The sequence below is a fragment of the Colletotrichum acutatum genome, assembly GCF_030867785.1.
Source record: "Colletotrichum acutatum strain CBS 112980 chromosome Unknown BDZ83scaffold_59, whole genome shotgun sequence".
Taxonomy (NCBI): domain Eukaryota; kingdom Fungi; phylum Ascomycota; class Sordariomycetes; order Glomerellales; family Glomerellaceae; genus Colletotrichum; species Colletotrichum acutatum.
The window spans coordinates 191199-211208 of record NW_026849053.1 but is presented as its reverse complement, the minus strand read 5'-3'; the positions used below and the strand labels follow the sequence as shown (position 1 = coordinate 211208).

The 20010-nt window shown below is 49.3% G+C and overlaps 7 protein-coding genes and 1 non-coding gene across 8 annotated transcripts; 4 read left to right on the top strand and 4 right to left on the bottom strand.

Moving 5' to 3' along the window:
- Positions 1-1007: 1007 nt before the first annotated feature.
- On the top strand, positions 1008-1864 carry BDZ83DRAFT_625040 (uncharacterized protein). Its single transcript, XM_060508477.1, has one exon. The coding sequence runs from the start codon at positions 1077-1079 to the stop codon at positions 1488-1490; it is 414 nt and encodes a 137-aa protein (XP_060363948.1). The 5' UTR covers positions 1008-1076; the 3' UTR covers positions 1491-1864.
- Positions 1788-1874, bottom strand: BDZ83DRAFT_t170. Its single transcript has one exon. It is a non-coding gene; the product is annotated as a tRNA-Glu (tRNA).
- A 518-nt stretch (positions 1875-2392) lies between these two features.
- On the top strand, positions 2393-4018 carry BDZ83DRAFT_579861 (fibronectin type III domain-containing protein; the record flags this gene model as incomplete). Its single annotated transcript, XM_060505286.1, has 1 exon — positions 2393-4018. The coding sequence occupies one exon, from the start codon at positions 2393-2395 to the stop codon at positions 4016-4018; it is 1626 nt and encodes a 541-aa protein (XP_060363947.1).
- A 183-nt stretch (positions 4019-4201) lies between these two features.
- Positions 4202-6541, top strand: BDZ83DRAFT_371733 (heterokaryon incompatibility protein-domain-containing protein). Its single transcript, XM_060502640.1, has 4 exons — positions 4202-5886; positions 6052-6207; positions 6291-6367; positions 6428-6541. The coding sequence occupies exons 1-3, from the start codon at positions 4252-4254 to the stop codon at positions 6312-6314; spliced, it is 1815 nt and encodes a 604-aa protein (XP_060363946.1). The 5' UTR covers positions 4202-4251; the 3' UTR covers positions 6315-6367; positions 6428-6541.
- A 766-nt stretch (positions 6542-7307) lies between these two features.
- On the bottom strand, positions 7308-9590 carry BDZ83DRAFT_720356 (fungal-specific transcription factor; the record flags this gene model as incomplete). The annotated part of the gene is made up of 6 exons (XM_060512264.1): positions 7308-7845; positions 7908-8158; positions 8210-8680; positions 8721-8811; positions 8870-9071; positions 9137-9590. 6 exons carry the CDS (start codon positions 9588-9590, stop codon positions 7308-7310), a joined length of 2007 nt encoding a protein of 668 aa, XP_060363945.1.
- A 1489-nt stretch (positions 9591-11079) lies between these two features.
- Positions 11080-12390, bottom strand: BDZ83DRAFT_579865 (2-polyprenyl-6-methoxyphenol hydroxylase-like oxidoreductase; the record flags this gene model as incomplete). Its single annotated transcript, XM_060505287.1, has 1 exon — positions 11080-12390. The coding sequence occupies one exon, from the start codon at positions 12388-12390 to the stop codon at positions 11080-11082; it is 1311 nt and encodes a 436-aa protein (XP_060363944.1).
- Positions 12391-12879: 489 nt separating this feature from the next.
- Positions 12880-14057, bottom strand: BDZ83DRAFT_753135 (putative zinc-type alcohol dehydrogenase-like protein; the record flags this gene model as incomplete). Its single annotated transcript, XM_060514309.1, has 4 exons — positions 12880-13055; positions 13105-13408; positions 13466-13725; positions 13817-14057. 4 exons carry the CDS (start codon positions 14055-14057, stop codon positions 12880-12882), a joined length of 981 nt encoding a protein of 326 aa, XP_060363943.1.
- Positions 14058-15185: 1128 nt separating this feature from the next.
- On the top strand, positions 15186-17325 carry BDZ83DRAFT_753134 (uncharacterized protein; the record flags this gene model as incomplete). Its single annotated transcript, XM_060514308.1, has 3 exons — positions 15186-15586; positions 15640-17143; positions 17275-17325. 3 exons carry the CDS (start codon positions 15186-15188, stop codon positions 17323-17325), a joined length of 1956 nt encoding a protein of 651 aa, XP_060363942.1.
- Positions 17326-20010: the final 2685 nt, after the last annotated feature.

The following is a 20010-nucleotide window of genomic DNA, read 5'->3' as shown; positions in this document are numbered from 1 at the left end:
TGATGCCGTGATCACTTGCAATCGTCAGTTGCGATGGTATCACCTGCCAAATACTGTTAAGCCTCACTTGCAAACCTGGTTCACATTGCCAGGCGCCAACCTCACTTTCCAATATGATACGGCGGTCTCGAATTCAAGTAATGCACAAGGATGGTTGAAGGATTCGCCAAGAATGAGAAGGATTGCCAAGAATATGACGATTGAGTACAAAATGGGATCCATTCCGCGATACTGAGGGGGCAAGCACTCGGCTTGCAAGCAAAGGGAAGATTAGCTCGAAACTCGGGCAAAGAAATCGGATTGATCTCTCGATTCTGTCTGGTGGAATTGAGACGCATAGGAGCAAGCAATTGCAAATTGTGTCGAAGTGAGGGGCGGAGGGGCGAACGAAGAGATAACGATCCTCTGGAACCCCAGTAACTGATCCTATGGCGGCAAGGGCCGGTACCAGGGTGAATAAAGGTGGCGCTAGTTCAAAGACGCGCTGTTCCTTCGGCGCAGATGCTTGATTGACTGACGATGTATACCAATTCTCTGTTAACTGCCCAGATTTTTCGGTAACCATGGACTGTGCAATGCTTGGCATTGTGGGATGTGCACTTACCTTCTCCATGTGGCTAGAAGATTCATCCCCTGTTCAACTACGGCCGGCCAGTCAGGAGAAAGAGAAGTGAGTCTAGCCAGGATCGAATGGCTTCACCACTTCATGTGAGCTTTACGCATGCCGTGTTTGGTATGAGAGATGTGAAATCGAGCCGAAGGAACGGAACGAAGGATCGTTGACTGTCACGTCGGCGGCGTCTATTCCAGATTTCTCACAATTTTGTTCCGCGGGCGTACTGTGCCTCGTGCTGCATCTTGCCAACGCAAGGAGTGCTTACGACTTTCATATTGTGAGTGGTAATACGGACGAGCCGGAAGAGAGGGCCAGAGAGGGGGACTAGAAATTGAGAAAGACATAAAACATTGCTTCTATCTCGATTGAAAGCCGTACCACCATCAGTTCACTGCGCCCAAAATCAGTCCTGTTGCTTTGGAACTCAATATCATCATAGTCCTTCTCACTATACGTCAAAATGCGTGTCCAAAATCTTTTTACTGCTGTCGCCGCTTGCGCTTCGTTGGCTTACGCCGCGCCGGTTGTCGTTGAGGCGTACGGCCCCCCTCTCAACCCTCACATCCCGGCCGTTGAGTCCAAGAGAGAAAATACGGTTGAAGCCTATGGTCCTCCCGTCAACCCTCATATCATCTCGAAGAAAGATGCCGTCGAGGCTTACGGTCCTCCTACCAACCCTCACATCATCTCAAAGAAGGCAGTTGTTGAAGCTTACGGACCTCCTCTGAACCCACATATTCCCGCTGTTGACACCAAGAGAGACGCGGTCGAAGCTTACGGACCTCCTACGAATCCTCACATCATCTCCAAAAAGGATACGGTTGTTGATGCATACGGCCCGCCGACAAACCCGCACATTATCTCTAAGGAGTAGGGAAATGAGGAGGAATTTTCGTACGAAAGCAAAAGCAAGGCATCTGTTAATGACTGCAAGAGGCAAAGCAGAATTGGCGGATTTGTGTTTTAGCTAAACTGTGGCAAAGAACGTGCTGGGAGACATGAGGGAGTCAGGAGTATCGATTTAACAATGCGAAGACCAACCTTGAGCTCTCAACCAAAGTTCATGATACGCCGGGGTCTAGAAATTGTGAATGTAGAGAAAGCCAACCAACCACCCCTTCTGGCTCTTTCTTGCTTCAAGATATGACTGATCACTGCAAAAACAAAAGGTTTCCGAAACCGAGAATCGAACTCGGGGCTATGCCTAACCTCTCAAAGAGATGAGAGGGCATCATGTTGGCCACTACACCATATCGGATATTGATACTTTTATTCAAAGAAATTTGCAATATGAAGCTAGGGTACGTTGTGGTCCTGCCCTAAACGAGTAAGGTCGGTGAGATGCAGATTCTCTGTCCGTAGAAACCCCACATCCAGAGCCATTGTCAGCCAGATGTGCCCGGGCCTACCCTGCTCAACTGTTGTGCGCAAGGGTCAACGTGCTAGAAAGTCAGGCACGCTAAATACTTCGAACTCGTCTTTGCTGGGTCTAGAGACAACTTAAGTGGTAGATTGATCTCCACATTGGTCGAGAAGCCGAGGACCGTTGAGCAAATGCTTCTCATTCGAATGGCACCTGAATGCGATTCGCTGATATCGGCCTTAGTGCTATGACGACATCAAGGCTTCTCCTCAGTGCCGCGGTCTGCATCTTACAACGTTACCTTTGACATTTGAGCCAAAAAGACAAAATGAGACTTTATCGATGACACCAACAGACGAAGAACGGTTCCCACCTCACACCGACCGACTTGAAGTCCCAATTGCAGCCTTCAAATGGGTGATATAATTCAAGAGAGCGTCCGGCCAATTCGGATCATGGTAGTCGGCGACTCCATGTCCCACGGCCGTGAAGGGGACTTTACATGGCGATACAGGCTATGGCAGTGGCTCAAAGAAGAGAACATCAACGTCGAATTCGTTGGTCCCTATGAGGGAACAAAGACTCCAGATCAACCTCGCCCACCACAGCCTCCCCCTCTAAAAGACGACTCGCTGCCAGCACCTGACGTGCCAATAGACCATGGCGGCTATGCTGCAGGCGTGCAATTCAACTCTCACCACTTTTCAGTCTGGGGCCGGCAGGCAACGCAGTGCAAAGACCTCATCAAGGAGCAGGTGGCACGATTCAGGCCTGACTACCTGCTTGTTATGCTCGGCTTCAACGACATGGGCTGGGGTGTTGCGGATGCTGAAAACACTCTTAGTGCCATGAAGACACTCGTGGATAATGCACGCACTGCAAAACCAGATGTCAAATTTGCTCTCGCTGACGTCCCGATGCGGACGCCAATTGATGGGGCAGAGAGGCTTCCTGGTATGATAGAAGAGTACAACCAGCTTCTACGAACATCAGTGTCAAAATGGGCTGCCTTTGAGTCTCCGGTCGAGTTGGTGGGAGTCCGGCGAGGATACCATTGTCATCAAGAAAGCTACGATGGATTACATCCAAATTCTTTGGGCGAATTTCAGATTGCAAGAGCCTTCTCTCAGACTTTGTCCCAAAAGTTCCACATTGGGATCAAAGCCCTCACTATTCCGCAGGGAATCCCACAAAGACCGACGCCAGTGCCGGCGAACATTGTTGCGGAAGCAGTTTCTTACGGAGTTTCCGTTAAATGGGACCCAGTATACGGCGCTATCGGCTATGATGTCAGAATTCGCAATCATGACAACCTGCCGTGGAATGAGTCGAGAGCAGATGTAGCCCAGTACAACTCGACGTGGACCCAAGAAGGGCAGGAGTATCAGTACCAAGTTCGGACCTTTAATGGAGAGAGTCTCAGGTCCTCCTGGTCTACTACAGCCTCAACGATTGCTCACCCGAAAACAGCTCCGGGACCTGGGAATATCATCACCAAACCTGACCTGTATCAGGTCCTTGTCGAATGGGAAAAGCCTCAAGGGCAAGCCGAAGTGGATCGATACGAACTAATCCTCGTAGATCTGTCATTACCAGGATCTTTCCCCGCTACTGTTGCGGTGAGAGAAAATGACACGACCTTCACCGACCTATCGACAGGCCATCGGTATGGTTTGGCGATCAGTACCTGGACAGACTGTGGAGGTGGTATTCCGGCGGGTGGCCGGAGCTTCATTGCTGGCAATGGCAAACCGCCGACTCCGACTCAGCTCCAAATTGAGGTTCAGAATCCCACCACCGTGCACCTGAAGTGGGAAGAGTCGAAGGGTGCAGCAGGATATCGTATATGGGTGCGGAACCTAGTCGAGAAATCGGACTTCGTAGAAGACGGAGAAACTGATTCTGCGGAGTACGGTATCACGTTTCTGATTCCAGGCGCCTGGAACTTTGAGTTTTGTGTTTCTGCATACAACGGGAGCCTTGAGTCGGAGAGATCAGGCAGCATTGCTCCAATTAGAGGCGACATAGAATCTCGGTGAGGCGCAGTGCCTCCCAGCTGAGGTGATTTGGGAGTTATCACTGGATGCCTGGCTTTTAGCGCTTATTTCGGTTTCAGAATCGGAGCTTTGCATACGCAAATGGCTTGAAAAGATTGCAGGCTTGGCAGTGTAACGGGCTAGGTTTATTTTCAGATTTGATTTTCCGGCCACCTTCAAATTTTCTGGGCTGGCTTTCTCAAGAAGCATCAACACGAACCCAATACCTAGATAGGATGGCTGTCCAGATAGTACCGATTTCCCTAGAGCACGCCCTGGAAAACCACTCTAAGGGAAGTAAGAAACCCAGATTTTTTGACTTCTTTGACGTACTCGGAACAACGGGGTGCTTACTGCAGTGCGCCATTTTCAGCTCATGGAGCACACTGTCCCGAGCGGACACTGAAAAGTTGAGAGCAGGAAATGACAACTTCACCACAAACGGGAAGACGAAAGCTGCTCGAGGAAAGTCTTTCACGTATGGAGACTTGGACCACTCAGCCCAGAATGGCTGTGGGAGTTGCAAGGCTCTGAAGAGTATCCTCAACATCGCCCTTACAAGAAATTTTGGAGCAATTGCTTCATCTACGGCATTCCGGTGGATTGGCAAATTCAATGGTACCCTAGAAATGGACGCTTCCGACGGCAAAGTGTACTATGCCAGACTCTTCAACGTGGCGGGGTCCAGCAATGTCTTCCGCCGAATACAAACCACCAACGGCGTGGCTGGCGATACCTCTTCTGAAATAAGCTTCCAGAGAATCCGGACATGGATCAATGACTGCGAGCTACACAAGAAATGTGGCACAGGAGAAGATATGAAATTACCTACCAGACTCATCGATGTGACTCAGCCCAGGGGTAGGCTTGGAGTCCGCCTGGTAGATACATCTGGACAAACAGGCACATACATGTGTTTAAGCCACTGCTGGGGAAAGATCAAGATCAAGTCCAAGACAGAAAGAGACAGTTTGAAAAGGCGACTCAATCTGATACCTTGGTCTTTACTTCCACCCAGTTTCCAACAAGCAGTCGACATCACGAGGATACTTGGGATTCGCTATCTCTGGATTGACTCCCTTTGCATCATACAAGATGACAAGAAAGACTGGGAGAAAGAGGCAGCTCAGATGGTCGACGTATACCGCAACTCATACGCGACCATTTCCGTAAGCTGGTCTCATGACTCTCAGGGAGGTTGTTACTCGCAGACAATCCCAAGTCAGTTCTTTCAGATCACCACCGGAGGTGGTGACGAATTCAGAGTCGCCTTGATAACAGGCGAAAAGCGAGACGAGATGTCAGAATACGCTAGGGTACAAGAGTATCTTCCCCTTTTCAATAGGGCTTGGTGTCTCCAAGAACGACTTCTTTCGCGGCGGATCATCCATTGCAACTATGGAGAAATGGCATTCGACTGTGCTAGCGGGTACTCCTGCGAATGCGGAGGAGAGCAACACCACAACTGGCACAATCTGATTCGACTTTCCGGCACATACATACCACTGCGATCTCGGTCGAAGTACCTGGCACTGCTGAATAACCCGATGACAACTTCAATCACCGCCATCCCCACCAAGAATGGTAAAATCGATCCTTACGAGAGATGGCACCGTCTTATCGGCGAGTACACCTGCCTGAATCTTACGTTCACTGGAGATATGCTTCCGGCACTGTCAGGCCTTGCCCACGAGACTGCTGAAGTAACAAACGATACCTATCTGGCTGGTATGTGGAAGAAGAATCTTGAACAAGACCTCATGTGGCGTGTTGTTACCGTGGCGGATTGGAAGAAGCAACGCTTGAAGATACTGAAACGAGGATGGATCGCCCCGACTTGGTCTTGGGCTTCCACAGGAAGTGGTTGCAAAGTAGGTTATCCTACGTTTTAAAATGCTGAGATATTAGATTGCAAGACTCCCGGGATTATGGAAACAGCCCAGATAAGCTGCTCGTCAGCTGGGGCCGATCTCTATGGCTCGGTGTCCTTTGGCTTCCTAACGGCAGTGACAAAGCGTCTGACTATCATGATACAGCGACCGTGCTCACACTGGGATCGGAAGCGACGTTGGACAGATTGGATATACGGCAGGTATCTACTTTATGCTCGGGAAGACAAGCGGGAGTTTCGGGAAGAGTGTGCGCCAGTGACTGGTGAGGCACCACTGGAGTTTGGGTCCGCGGAATCGGAGGTATGGGTTGATCCTTCAGTCGAACGAATGAATCGCTGCTTCATACGCAACAGCCGGCCTGAGGAATTTACAGAATTGTGTAGGCATTGCACTTTTCTTCCTGCTGAGTTGATCTACATCAAAGGATACGGTTTGGGCAGCAGAAATGCACGAACAAAAGGCACGCGAGATTCTTTTCTGATTGTTGCCAAAGATACGACGAGTTCTTACATTAGAGTAGGGCTATTGGAGGTAATTTGCGATGATTGGGATGAAAGGCAGATCTGGTATCGAAACGTATGGGCAGCTGCAAAGCCCGAGACATCGATCACAATCTACTGATTGTGTATCGAGATATCCCCTGCTTATTGTTTAATTACAAGTTCGAAATACGGACGAGATTATGGAACAAGATGAAATACCAGCAAAGTCGCTTTCCCCCATACGTTAGTGGTCTCCTAAACCCTATCTCTTCGTGAAGGATCGAGTAAGTACTAGCATGAGAGAAGAGCGTTGAGATAGCTACACGATTTTGTAAATCTTACGCCTGGGCTCTTCGAGACAATCTTTGAGACGCCCCAGATTTGAAACCTTTAGGTCCCGCGTATGCTTTTCTTTGATGTACTCTTGGTATCTTATCAACCAATCTTGAATGCTTGGTTCTAGAGTTGGATACTCGTTTGCGATGATCAGCGTTTGTGAGAACCCCTGTTCTACAAATCGCCCGAGCATGAGGATGCGTTATTGGTGTTTGAGCTAGTAACACTTCAGGCAAGAAATATTTAGAATTGAAGGGAGAATCACGTGCTCACTTGGCTTCTACAGCTGAATGAGACTTGGCTGCTCCCTCATAGCCGAGAGACCTATAAGTGACACGATCTCTCCACGTCTCTCCACGAAAAGTTGTGTGTATCCCAACATGCGACCAGACCGATAGTCTCAATCATGGTCTTCTATGACTATGTCCCCTTTTCTTCCCCTTTTCTATGTCTCGACCTTACGTTCTCTCTCTGCGCGTACCCATGTGAGTAAAGGCTGTTCCACCCCGTGTCTCCGAGGTGGTATTGATCATAGTCACGTCAAACAGCCCTCGAATTACTCATCCGGTGCGGTTCGAACTTCTATTGCTGCTGAGTTGCTTCGAATCCGGGTTCTTGTAGTAGGTCCATCATCGCCGTATTTGTGTAGAAGAAGTCCTCCAACTGAGCGGCATTCGTCATCCACATCATCGGGTTCCCGGGTCTCAAGCTCTCGTCCATAGCATCAATCCCTACGCCCGCGATACCAGACGTAGGGACCACATCTGGCGCGGTGCTTGTGATCTGGGCGAACGCGGTGGGTTGCTGTTGCTGCGGATGCTGACCTCCTTCAGCCCCTTTTGGCGGGAATCCCAAGGCTGCTAAGTAAGCGTCCATCTCGGCGCTGGCCTGCGTCTGTCGCGACTGAGGAGTTGACGCGCGAAATTCAACGAAGCGAAGAGCGACGCTGTACAAGACCTGGAACAGGCGACACATCTTTGCTGCTGCGTCGGACATTTTTGATGTCTCTTGCAAGAACACCACGAAAGAATGCAGCCGTGCCAAGTCTTCATTGTCTTGGGTCTCGATTACCTGACAGAAAAGAACGATGAAGGGAATGAATGGTGCAAAAAGCACGGTCCTGTATGGAAAAAACGTCGTGTTAAAAAGGCGGTACAACATGTAATTGCTGGTTTGACTAACCAGTGAATGTAGGTTGCAAAGTAAACATCATGAGACTTGCGCATGATGGCAACACATTCTTGATGCTTTTCCAGTGCTGCTCTTGCAGCCTTGATGCATTCGGGACTGAATGTTGTTGGCGATCCTTCAACTCTTGGGGCAGCCCGGTACACCAGAGTAAGAAGTGAAAGCCGAAGAACGTAATCTGAAGACAGGTAAAACTCGGCAAAGTGCTCTTCCACTCCGTCTTTAGCAAATGCCTGATAATTTGCCTGTCTCTCGTCAGTCAAATTACCCATGTTACAAATGTTACCTCGACTTACAGTGGTTTCTTGCGTCTTCTGATCGATATCGTGGAGAAGGGAAACTAGTTCATGCACCCGCGTCTGGCGAACGTGATACGGTTGGATCATCGAGTCGGGGCTGTAAAGCAGCTCATAAATCTGACCCTGGCACTTCGCTGTTCGAATCCACAATACCAAGTATGGTAAAATCGGACTTGCGACCGGCTCTTTCAGTGATGGTAGAGGCATGGTGATGTGCCAGTCAGGAATTGTCGATGCTCTGCCTAGGCGAAGCGAAAGACTCTTGTCGATGTAGTAGACGTTCCAGAAGAGAAATTGATGCCAGTGCATCCCATGAACAGTGGGCTTGCCATCATCTTTCGTGTTCTTGAGAGATTCTGCTCGATGATATCCAAGTGTTTGACATAATTCTGATGCTTTGGAGGATAGTGTCCAAGCGAGCGTAGGTTTTGAGATTTCAACAGCATGGAAAGTCTTCCAGAGAGTAAGCTCCAATCAATCACTCTCTGATATGGAAAGGGAGACTTACTCCGAAAAGAAGCGCGACAATCACATCAGAAGATGCCGGCAGATGGAGCGGAAGATTCGCTAAACACGTTTCCAGATTTACGCGACAAATTCTACGAGCAGTCAATTCGATGTCGACTTTCGGGCGAAGTTTTCATCACTCGTACTTACTTGGCGTATTCAAAGTACTCTTTTTGTTCATCAACTGATACTTGCGCGGCGTAGTCTGTGAACAGCGAATAGAGGCCTCCGTTCACAGTGATGTAATCATATTCCGAGTAGTTGTCTGAAAAGTAGACATTCAGGCAAAGATCCGGGAAACGACGGGAAGGCAGAAAGTCGTATATCCAAGCCATGCCCGTGAGGCGTTGACCTAGGAGAACATCGTCTGGTTAGCGAGAGAACTGAGCCTTCACAGGTCTTTTCTACCGTGCTTACTCTTTGCGATTCTGATAGTGTGCACAGCCTTTTCTATAGGTGGTAACTCAATTCCCTGGGCACGAACCCGACTAAACGGCTTCGCGTGAGGATATGTCATCTCCCCCGCGGCAGCTGGTTGCTTCAAGGCATTGACGATTTGTGACAGCGCATCCAGAGTCTCGCCAAGATCCAAACTCGAGTCCTGCAGTGACTCTGTGCTCACAACCTTTTGCAAAAACTCGGTAGCAAACACAGAATGTGCTGCGAGGGAAGAATCTCCCTCCACAATGCCGCCTTCGCCTTCGTCTGATTGTAGGGTGTGACTTGCCGTGGTGGCAGGCGTTGAAGTAGATGAGACGCGTTGAGCTGAGCATGGTGGGCCTTCGACTTGTGGAGTGGCTGTTGTGGCCATTGCGAAATTGAGTAGCTCGGCTCGACTTGTATTACTATGAGAAGATGGATTGACTTGCATGTCCTGCAGGAGCCGGATGACCGTCTCGAGCCGACGGTCAATCTGATCAATTTTGCGTTCACTAAGTCAACATGTTAGTTGAGACTGCACAACAAGCTAGTTGAAACTTCGACCTAGTGTAGCCATAGCACATCGTGATGGGCTGATTAAAAGGCGGACACTGCGTTCGGTGCTATGCATGCTTACTATTGTGGGGTGATGAGAATTCTGGTCCGTTTCTCCTTGGGCTTGTTGTCGGCATGTGTACACTCGATCTTGGCGTGCGTGCAATAAGAACAAGGCGATTCTCTATTGCAGCGGATCTATACCCAGGTCAGTGTTTGCTTCGTTGAGAAAACCATTGCGCCAAGGTTGAACAGCTGCGAAGCCGCATCGTCGCCAACTCTGGGCGGTGGGTACAAGTAAACGGTGTAAATGGCTCTCAACAAGCAAACTCACTCACCTTGCGAGCACGGCAAGCGTCACACTAATTACTCCAGTCAGTTCAATATGGTCTTCAGAGGTCATTTTCATCACTTACGGCCCTGCGAATAGCAATCTGAGGATTCGCCGAGGACGGCTCAGGCGCTTCTTCTGGCGCATCATCAGGCCCATCCTCATGGCCGCTGGCGTCTAGCTGACCGTCGTCCATGTCTCTCCCTCCGCTAAGCGATATGCCTGTAGCAAGGGTCCTTTGGGGGCTACTACTCGTCGATCTCGTAGGCGAGTCCTCGGTGTGCAAGCGGACGACGCGGGAGCCGATGAGTGTACAACAAAGGTTGTGAGAACTTGAATTTGTTGTCGGCAGAGGCGAGGTCGGGTCCCGAAATATGAGAAACTTGCTGACAATGCGCCTTCACCTAACTAGGAAGCATTTGCACATGTTTCGTTTCTTATCGTTATTTCTTTCCTCGCGCGCCGTTTCGGGGGCCGCGCGACCCGGCCAAGCCCGCGGGCTGTCGGCTGGATACAATGCCCCAATGTGGTAAGTAATGGGTCTGAAGTCTATTTATACGCTGTCAATAGGCGCTTTGAAGCTTTCGTCCGAGCAAACTAGTTCAGAATCTTTAGTTCTTTAGTCAAAGCTCCGCTACATAGGCTTTCGCTGCGTGGCGCGCTGTATTTCGCGGTCGATCAGGATCATGCGGCTATACCCTAACGTTGCGGTCTAAGTTCCTCGCTATCGAAAAATTCAGAATTAAGCCTCGGGTGGATACATCACGATCAATTGTTGGAGCATAATGCTCAGCGCATGTGAATCCATTCGGAAGACGATTGACTCGTCAAACAAACCAGCGTGGAAAAACTGCTATGATACTTCAAACAGGTTTCTTGCCTCGGGGGGGAACTCATTGAGTAACGCATTCTTACATTGATCGTCGACCGATCGATGTCAAGCCTACATTCATAAGGTTGTTTTTTTCCCCAATCTTTCAAAGTACCTTAGCAGGGCTTTTCTAAGGAATGAGCGGTGGATCTACCGTACACTTATGTCGATCTCCCGACGGCTCTAATAGTCTTGATAAATGGGCAGTGACTTGAACCCATATTCTTCGATTGGGACATTGTTCGCCGGTGGTCCAGCGAATCTCGCGACAAAGGAAAACAGCCCTGACCAGTAGAGAACAAACATGACCGTGTTCAACAGCCAAACTCCCCAGACCGTCTCGGGATGGAGCGAGTGAGGCATACCGGGTGCCAGCTTTTGCGCGCGAGCAACAGTAGGACGCATCTTCTCTTCATAGTCGCCAAAGGCAGTCTCGAGGTTATTCGGATGTCGTAGAATCGCGCCCGCTAGGTTGTAAGCGCCGCTCATTGCCAAAGTCGTTCCCATCCCAGATAGAGGAGAAGCGCAATACCCAGCATCACCCAGGAGAACAACCCTTCCTTTGCTCCACTTGTCCATCTTGATCTGACAGATAGTGTCGTAGTAGAAGTCGTCCGTGGCGATCATCTCCTTGATAACGCGATCAGTTTCCCAACCAAGCCCCCAGAAATACTCTTGAAGGATGGCTTTCTGAGCATCCGTACTTCCGCCTTTTCGCTCTGCGACAGCCTTTAGCCGCTCATCTTTCTCGTTGACAACGGCCATGAAGACCGTTGTCCTATCTTCCACACCAGATGGTCGAATCATGATGCCACGTCGACCGGGCGCATGGAACCAGCGACGCCATGCCGAGTCAGTCGGACCACGAGGCATACTGAAGAAGCCTCCATACATCCCGAGCCTTCTTCTCCTGTCTTCCTCGCCAGCCTCACCCCAAGTCAGAATGCGTGTTCGACTTTGCACACCATCTGCTCCAACTACTAGGTCAAAAGTTCGTCTCTCACCGCTCTTGGTGAAGTGGACGTGTACCTTGTCTCCATCCTGCTCAAGGTCATCGAGAGAATCGCCAAAGATATACTCAATTCCGGCACCGCCGTCAGCCTGAACTTCACCGTTGACCTTTTGGCTCTGTTCGAGTAGCAACTGTGCCAAGCGTCCTCTCAGAATTTCGATATCACTTGTTGGTGTTTGCGTCTTTCCGCTCTTATCCGCCCCAAAAGCTGCCCAAACTCGATTCTCCTTGTCGACCAACTGCACTCCTTCTTCGCCAGTGGTAGCTGCCCGGATAGCTGGTTCGAGTCCGAGCTTGCGGATGATGGTTACCCCAGCGCCTCGAATGTCGATGTTTTGGCCTTGAGGGCGAAAAACGGACGCTCTCTCCAAGATGGTGATGCGCGGCTTCTCAGACGCAGGCACCGGCGACATCAGCAAGAATGTGGCTAGTGTTGGCCCGGCAATGCTGCAGCCTATGATCAAGATGTTAAGAGGCGCCATAATGAGATGATTAATGAGAATCCGACTACTACTCTATAAACACGAATGCCAAGCCTGGGATTGCCAAGGCCTTTAAAGGGATGATGGGTGATGGCGTCTTAGATCTGTCTAAGTAACAGACGGAATACGTTGTAAATCTACTACGTCATTGAGCTGTTATCGAGATCCTGCCGGCATTCTTCTTCCGTGGGCTGACACTGAGTGCATTCCAGGCATGACCTTTGTGCGGTGGCTGGCCTAAGCACTAGCTGCATGTGGCAGGGCTCGTGAGAGGTGAAGGAAGTTTGAGCAAACCACTACGGGCACCTCAATATTCGTTGACACGCCTGATTCGGTTCGCATTCGGTATCTAGTTCCTTGAAGTACGTTCAATCTGACGTCTCCCAGTATATCCGGCGGCTTCCATCTGATTAGATACATACAGAAGGAAAATGGAGTAAAGACCCAAGCAAATAGACGTGGCCTGTCGTAGAGTACATGTGGATACCATTACTCGACCTTGATCACAATCTTCCCAACAAACTCTTGGGCAAGCATGGCTTTATAAGCCAGTTTGGCATCTTTCCACTCATAAGCTTCAGCAATGATTGGTCTGATCTCGTGTTTCTCAACAAAGGCACTCAGATCCTGAAGCATACCCAGGCTGCCGTACATCAAGCCTCGAACTGGAAAAATATGTTAGACACGGAAGCTGGGGGTTAGAGATTATCTTACTTGTCTTGGCACCAAAAATGAGCTCTGGAATTAGATCGTGTTTCTCAGAGGCAGACATGAACCCAATGGCCGATACCAGGCCATCCTGTCGTAGCGCACGCAATGACTCTACAATGGTTGAAGCACCAACAACGTCAAGGACTTGGTCAGCACCACGGCCACCAGTCAAGTCGAGAACCTCCCGGCTCCAGTTGAGCATGTTTTTGTAACTGATGACATGCTTAGCACCAAGTTTACGAAGGAGATCGAGTTTCTCCTCTGACGTTGAGAAGGCGATGACATCAGCCCCGGCAGCGACAGCGATCTAATAATCGTAAGCCCAAGTTGAAAGCATGCTATTATGTTGCATAGCACATCTTACCTGTATCCCAGCAACACTCACACCACCAGTACCCTGAATTACCACAGTGTCTCTCTTCTTCAGTTGCTGAGGGCCTCCGAACAGCGCGTTCCAAGCCGACACATAAGGGCCGCTAAGAGCTGCAGCTTCCTCAAAGGACAAGTGAGAGGGCAGGGGAGCCAGTGCATCATCGTCAAAGACAGCATATTGCTGCAAAACTCCGTCGATGCTCTTTCCACCCAGACCGACCTTAATGTCAAAGACGGCCTGAGTCTGGCCGGCTTTCCCAAGATGAGTTGGTAGCGTTGATGACCTTGTCGCCGGTTTTCCATCTCGATGTTGGCGAATTGACTTCGACGACGACACCAGCACCATCGCCGAGTGGGATTATGCCATCATCGGGACCTCCGCCAAGGTATACGGGGTCCGAAGTCACAACCAAAAGGTCTCGGTAGTTGAGAGAGGTAGCGTGGATTCGGACAAGAACCTGGCCTTCCTTCGGACTGGGCTTAGGCACTTCCTCGAGCGAAAGGTTTTGATCGATACCCTCATCAGTGCAAACCCCTTGGGCGTGATTCCGGATTCTCCAGGCTTGGGATCGATCTTGCGACATTCTTTTTGGATAATGGTTTGTCTTTCCAATTCTTGTGTCACTGTTATGTTCAATAGAAAGAAGGTATTGGTGTTTAGTAAAGGAACATGAAATGGTGCTTGGAGTGAAGGCTATAGGCAACTGAGGGTCATGCTTTCGTTTTATATTTGCTCTGTTTCCATTGACCATGCCTGAAGCTCCCTTCAAGTTCTTAGTCGTTGTTTGTAGCTTTACCGGCTTATACCGTGGTGTGTTCTCTACGACTGTGAGGAGATGAGGTTCTCATAATCCGGAGTTCCACGGAATAGTAAGCAGCACGTAGCCTTTCTGCCATGCAGAAGTACTTGATGTCAGCAGTCACATCATCATGGCACACCGTGGCATTTTCCGTCGAATTCAACTGTAATATTTCTTGGAATGAAAAACGTACCTTGATAATCGATCAGCTTGGTACCAATCCACGGGGAAATTATCAAGCCAGTGTCGATACCGTCATCAGCTCAATAACGTTACAGCCCCCCAAGAGACTTTGAATGAGTTGAGGTAACCGTAGGCATCAAGGCACGATTCTCAATTCTACGAGCTCGAAATACTGAGGCCGTATGTACATGTAGTAAGAGTGTGTTCGTGCTAAGCAAATATGCCGAAGCAGTGGCGAAGGTATCAACCTGATCATTTTGCTGATGCGCTTCAGCACAAGTAACTCATTCAAAGAATGCATTGACCTCGACATGCGATCTGAGAACTGAAAGCCTATGTACACTCAAAAATAACGTCGAGATATGGTCGCTGACTGGAACGACGGATCCTCAGTGGGTTGAGCCATCATACAGCCAAAGGCCCAGGTTCCTCACGTATGCCCAATAGGATAGGTCAGATCCCTGCGCCGCCAGACTCGCACACATTCCACGAAGCCCATGTCACACGGATACCAGCAGATAGAATTGCTTCGAGTTGACCCATGGGCAAAGGCAATGGCCAATGATTTGCCTTTCATGAGAAGAAATTGCAAAGACTCGGCTGCCTACATGCTGTCCGCGGCAACAGAAAACCCTCACTTTCCATCTGTTTATTCTCAAATGTTTGGTTGTCGAGAAGTACAAAATTTTCTTTCCGGGTCCACTCACTGCGTCGCCAGCTACTCGCACCATGGAGGCCGCCGGCTTAGCTTCTAGTATACTGACGTTCCTCGACGTGTCGTACAAGATAGCTAAGGGAACTTACGAGATTTACGAGTCCGCGACAGGTGCTACAGCCGAAAACATACATGTCAGCAATGTCATCACCGACCTGGAAAAGGCTGTGACCAATTTGGGAACAGTTTCCATGTCACAGGATGCCGAGCTATCAAAGTTGTCAGAGAAGTGTCGGGCCTTATCAACCGATCTTTTGAAGCTTCTTTCAGGGCTAGAAAGGCGTGAACAGAAGGTATTTGAGAGTTTTAAGGCCGCGATCGCCAGCGCGCGAAAACAGAAAGATATTGCTTCCATCGAGAAGAGACTGGAACAATACCGGCAACAGATCATCCTCCATGTTTCCCTCAACATTTAGTAAGTGTGCTCAGGGGTCCAGCCATACAGGTTAGTGACTAAACGTTGCGCAGCCGAGAACAATCGCCAATCAAGATCCAGCTTGAACGCATACGAGATGACAGCACTCGGTTCGAAAACGAGCACGCTGCCAAGTTGGTTGCTCTGCACTTTCAACTTTCCGAAGTGCTCGAGATTATGCGAAGACCCGATTTGAGACCGTCAATGAACAATCAGGTTCCAGGAGACCGAGACTACATTCAGACACACTTCCACTCTGATGATGAACTTCGCCGAGATGAAGTGACCGGAGCATCCAACACGACAACCCACGATCCGTCCATAATACACCAGATCGACAAATTTGGACCGGTGGACGATAAGTTGAGAGATCTTGCGAAACTTCTCAATGACTTCAAATCTTGTGCCAATGCCCTCGAATCAGAGAACAAAACACTTGGGATATTGTACTTCGATACCATTTTCCAGAGAGAGGACAGCATCTCCACGACTACGTCAGATACATTCGCATGGATTGTCGAGGGTTTCATGCCATCACATAATTCAAAATCAAATGAAACAGCTGGGTCATATTCTTCCGAAGAGTCTCAACCATCTGCCTTCATCTCTCCCCCCGGATTGGATGATGAAGAATTGTTAGATCACGATTACATAGACTGGGAGAAAATCCTACTTGCAGAGACCCATCATCGGAGAGCAACATCCAGATCACTACATTCCTTCTTGAAAGATGAAGGAGAGGTGTTTTTCATATGTGGGAAAGCAGGCAGTGGAAAGTCAACGCTTATGAAGTTTCTTGGCCGCCATCCCAGTGTGGGAGAAACCTTGGCAGGCTGCGCCAACGGACGAAAACTCGTCCTCGTCAACATGTTCTTCTGGAGTTCTGGCGATTCTTTGCAGAAATCTCTGGAAGGGTTTTATCGGACTATTCTCTTTCACACCTTGAGCCAGTGCCCCGAATTGCTCGAAATGGTTTTCCCAAATCCGTTCGGCATAGGTCTATTCACTCGTTCAGCAGCCATGCCACTATCTGAGCTGGAAGCGGCCTTCAGCCGACTGCAGTTGCTGAAGAATACCACGAGCTATCTCTTCTGCTACTTCATTGACGGACTCGATGAATACGAGGGAGATGCTCTCGACCAGAAGCGTCTTGCAGAAATGCTAGAGACGTGGGCACGGGCAGATAATGTCAAGATAATATGCTCCGCCCGGCCCTCCACTGTCAATCTTGACATCTTTGGCGCCAGCAAAACATTCTTTGAGCTTCACCACTTGACAAAGGCCGATATATACGCTTTCTCCAAAACTCGATTTGAAGAGTATTTGAGCAAGCCAATTTTCGCAGAAGGCCGAGAAGCATGTCTGGGGATGGTTCAGACAATAGTAGCACGCGCCGACGGCGTCTTCCTCTGGGCCAGCCTTGTCGTCAGAGCTTTGTTGAACGCGGCTCTAGAACATGAAGACAAGTTTTCTATTCGAAGAAGGTTGAAAGAGTGCCCTCAAAGTCTCAACCAGCTTTTCCATCAGATGCTTGACAGCGTTGATCCTTCTCCTTCGGTGAGATTACGGTCCGCGGTTCTCTTGCAACTGGTAGCAAGCCGAGAGCACCCTAGAGTCCATTTGAATGCCCTGACGCTCTCATGGCTGGATGAATCTCGGACTTTGCAAACGCTCATGGGTCTGCCCAGCCGCTCATGTCACCAGAGCTTCACGGAGAGCCGAATTCGAGCAGAGCTTAAGAAGGCACAAAGCCAGCTACGCACATTGACAAGGGGCCTAATCGAGATAGTAGCAAGTCAAGAGTTTTCGTTCGACTCAAGAGTACGGAACGGCAGTAGTTCGTACTACAAATACCAGCTTGGCTTTTTCCACCGAACCGTGCAAGACTACTTGACGGAAGAATGGCTGCCAAGCCTGACTCAACGACCGCTTGGAACAGCTCAGCAAGAGGCGACAGTGAAGGCAGAGCTGCTTATAGCAGAGATGACACATTGTCCAGAACCGCACCTCGGCTCATCAGAAGGAGGTCATTCTGTCTGTTACTCCAAGTTGGTACACTTCTTTACAGTCTTCCAATTATCTCCAATTCAGGAACTCGACATTTTCACTGCACTCGTCCAGGAATTGGCCGTTATCTTCTGCGGTGCAAGTAACACAAGGGATGCATGCAGCGAGCAAAAACACACCTCCCCTTGGTTATCACGTACTGTTATGGTTGTGAGGCTCAAGCAACAAAAAGACATGGGTCGATCCATACGGGAACCGTTTTCGTTTCTACACCTTGCTGCAATCTTTGGTATGACTGGGTATATCAAGCAAACAGTGGCAAGCATAGAAACCCCGGCTATGGTTGATACATCGAGCATCAGCCTTTTGCTCTCGGGAGCTCAATCCGACGATCCTGCCTTGGTAGATTTTCTGCTCCAAAAAGGCTGGCATCCAAATGATCTCGTATCAATTTGGAATCCTTTCTCGCCTTCAACGAGTGGCTCTGTATCTGTATGGGAGGCTTTCCTATTTAGACTCACAAGCTATTTGAGCAACGTCTGCGCCAGTAGATTGCGGGGCCCTGTTCGGAAAGCCAAAGATGGAAAGTCTATCGAACATCTGAACGACATGTTTTCGATAGTCCAGAGCTTCCTTCACGCTGGAGCAGAACCCAAAGTGGAAGTTCTCATTCGCGAATATGATGAGGGTGCGTTCAGTTCTACACAGCCCATACAGGATATGCAAGTCCAAAGACTCGCGCCTCCAACTTACAGGTTGTCCTTTTCTCAAATCCTGCAATTGGCTCAGCCCACAAGTCTGGCAGTGCTGCAAACTCTTTCCGCCAATGAAGCGAAATCGAAACGGAGTGTTCTCAGCAAGATGCTGGGCCGTACCACAATACGAAAGCACCAGCACCCAGGCGAACTCGCTTCTTATCCTATGGCGACGATGGAATTCCTGTCAGAGAGGAAGTGGAAAGTAGAGGGGCTTGTATCCCTTGCTGTGAATAGAGTTTACCTTGGTTTCAGAGGCCACGATGTCATAGCGGAGCTATACTGACTGTGCATCTGATAATCAATTCGAGAAAGCTTAGCCATTGTAGGCATATGAAAGACGAATAGTCGGAATTCACCTGTGAATTCGGGATCACCGCAAGCTAAATACTGAATGGAAACCTTTTTTAAAGGATGCTTTGTAGATTTGACACATCTAGGACCATCATATGTCCAGCATATCGCGACTTTGGGTTCGATTTACTTCAAATTCGTTTCATTGAATGGTCTGAAGAAACTCGGAGGAAGTTACACTGCTTCGCTTGTTCTTGAGGGATTTCAAGCTGCTTCAGCGGACCAACGCGAAGCCGCGGATAGTACAGATCAGCTGCGCCTGTGGTGGTCAGCTTCATTAAAGTGGCGGAACGTTGTCACTTTCTCTGTGAAATCTGGGAAAGATGTTGAACAATGATGTAGTATCCGCTTACATAAAGATTCAAATACGGCAACAGTAGCCAGGATGCAAGCTACGATTTTAGCACAAGCAAGGGACTTAGGTTAGTCCTCTGATGGTCTTACTTCTTCCGATCAAGCAGTATGTAATCTCGGAGAACGATAGTCTCATAGCAAGATTCTAGTTCATGGGTGTTGACTGCCAGGACATTCCCGCTTACTATGATGGACTTATGTCGATTCTTGTGTATCCGGTGAACCCGAGATAATCCTGTGCGATCAGGCTACAGCTGGATGAAACATCAGTATTTCGTAGGGGTCTGTAGGTTCTTGATCTATGACCTGCATTTCGCCTACGGACATAAGTCCATCTTGGGCCATTGCCGCTGCGGCTGACCTCGTGTCACAGCGCCTTGACTGGGGTAGGAATGTTGCTTCTCGACTATAATTCCCTGCGCGCCTGCATTACACATGCAGGCAGATAAGTAGCTCATGGGCATTTTCTGAAGGCGTGCATGGCAGAGCGCCAGTTTGTTCTTTCCTTTTGGCCAAATTTACAGAAAGATCAAGAACCGGACAAACCTAGGTCACTTGTAGTCGACAGTATCATCGTTAGGAACTAGTTAATGGATTCCGGCTCAGATTTATCAGGGGCCTTTCGCGTGGCGAAACATTACCTGATATTGGACTTACAGGCTCTACTGGGTTCAAAACTTCCCCCCCTGCCTTGTGCCGACGCCGGTCATCATCAACATGCAGCCACCGATACACTCCCTCGACTGATTCGGGTGGGAGCTCAGCAGGCAGACAGCTCTTTGATTGGTACATGCTGCAGGCGACCGACCTCCATGTCTTCGATCTGACCACCCCATTGACCAATGTGGATAGGTAATTGAGATGGCTGCGACATAACCGCGAGCCTCGTTTTGGCCCCCATCTCCATTGAGCCCATTAAACCAACAGTGCTCGCCTTGGCCATGAAGAGGGGAG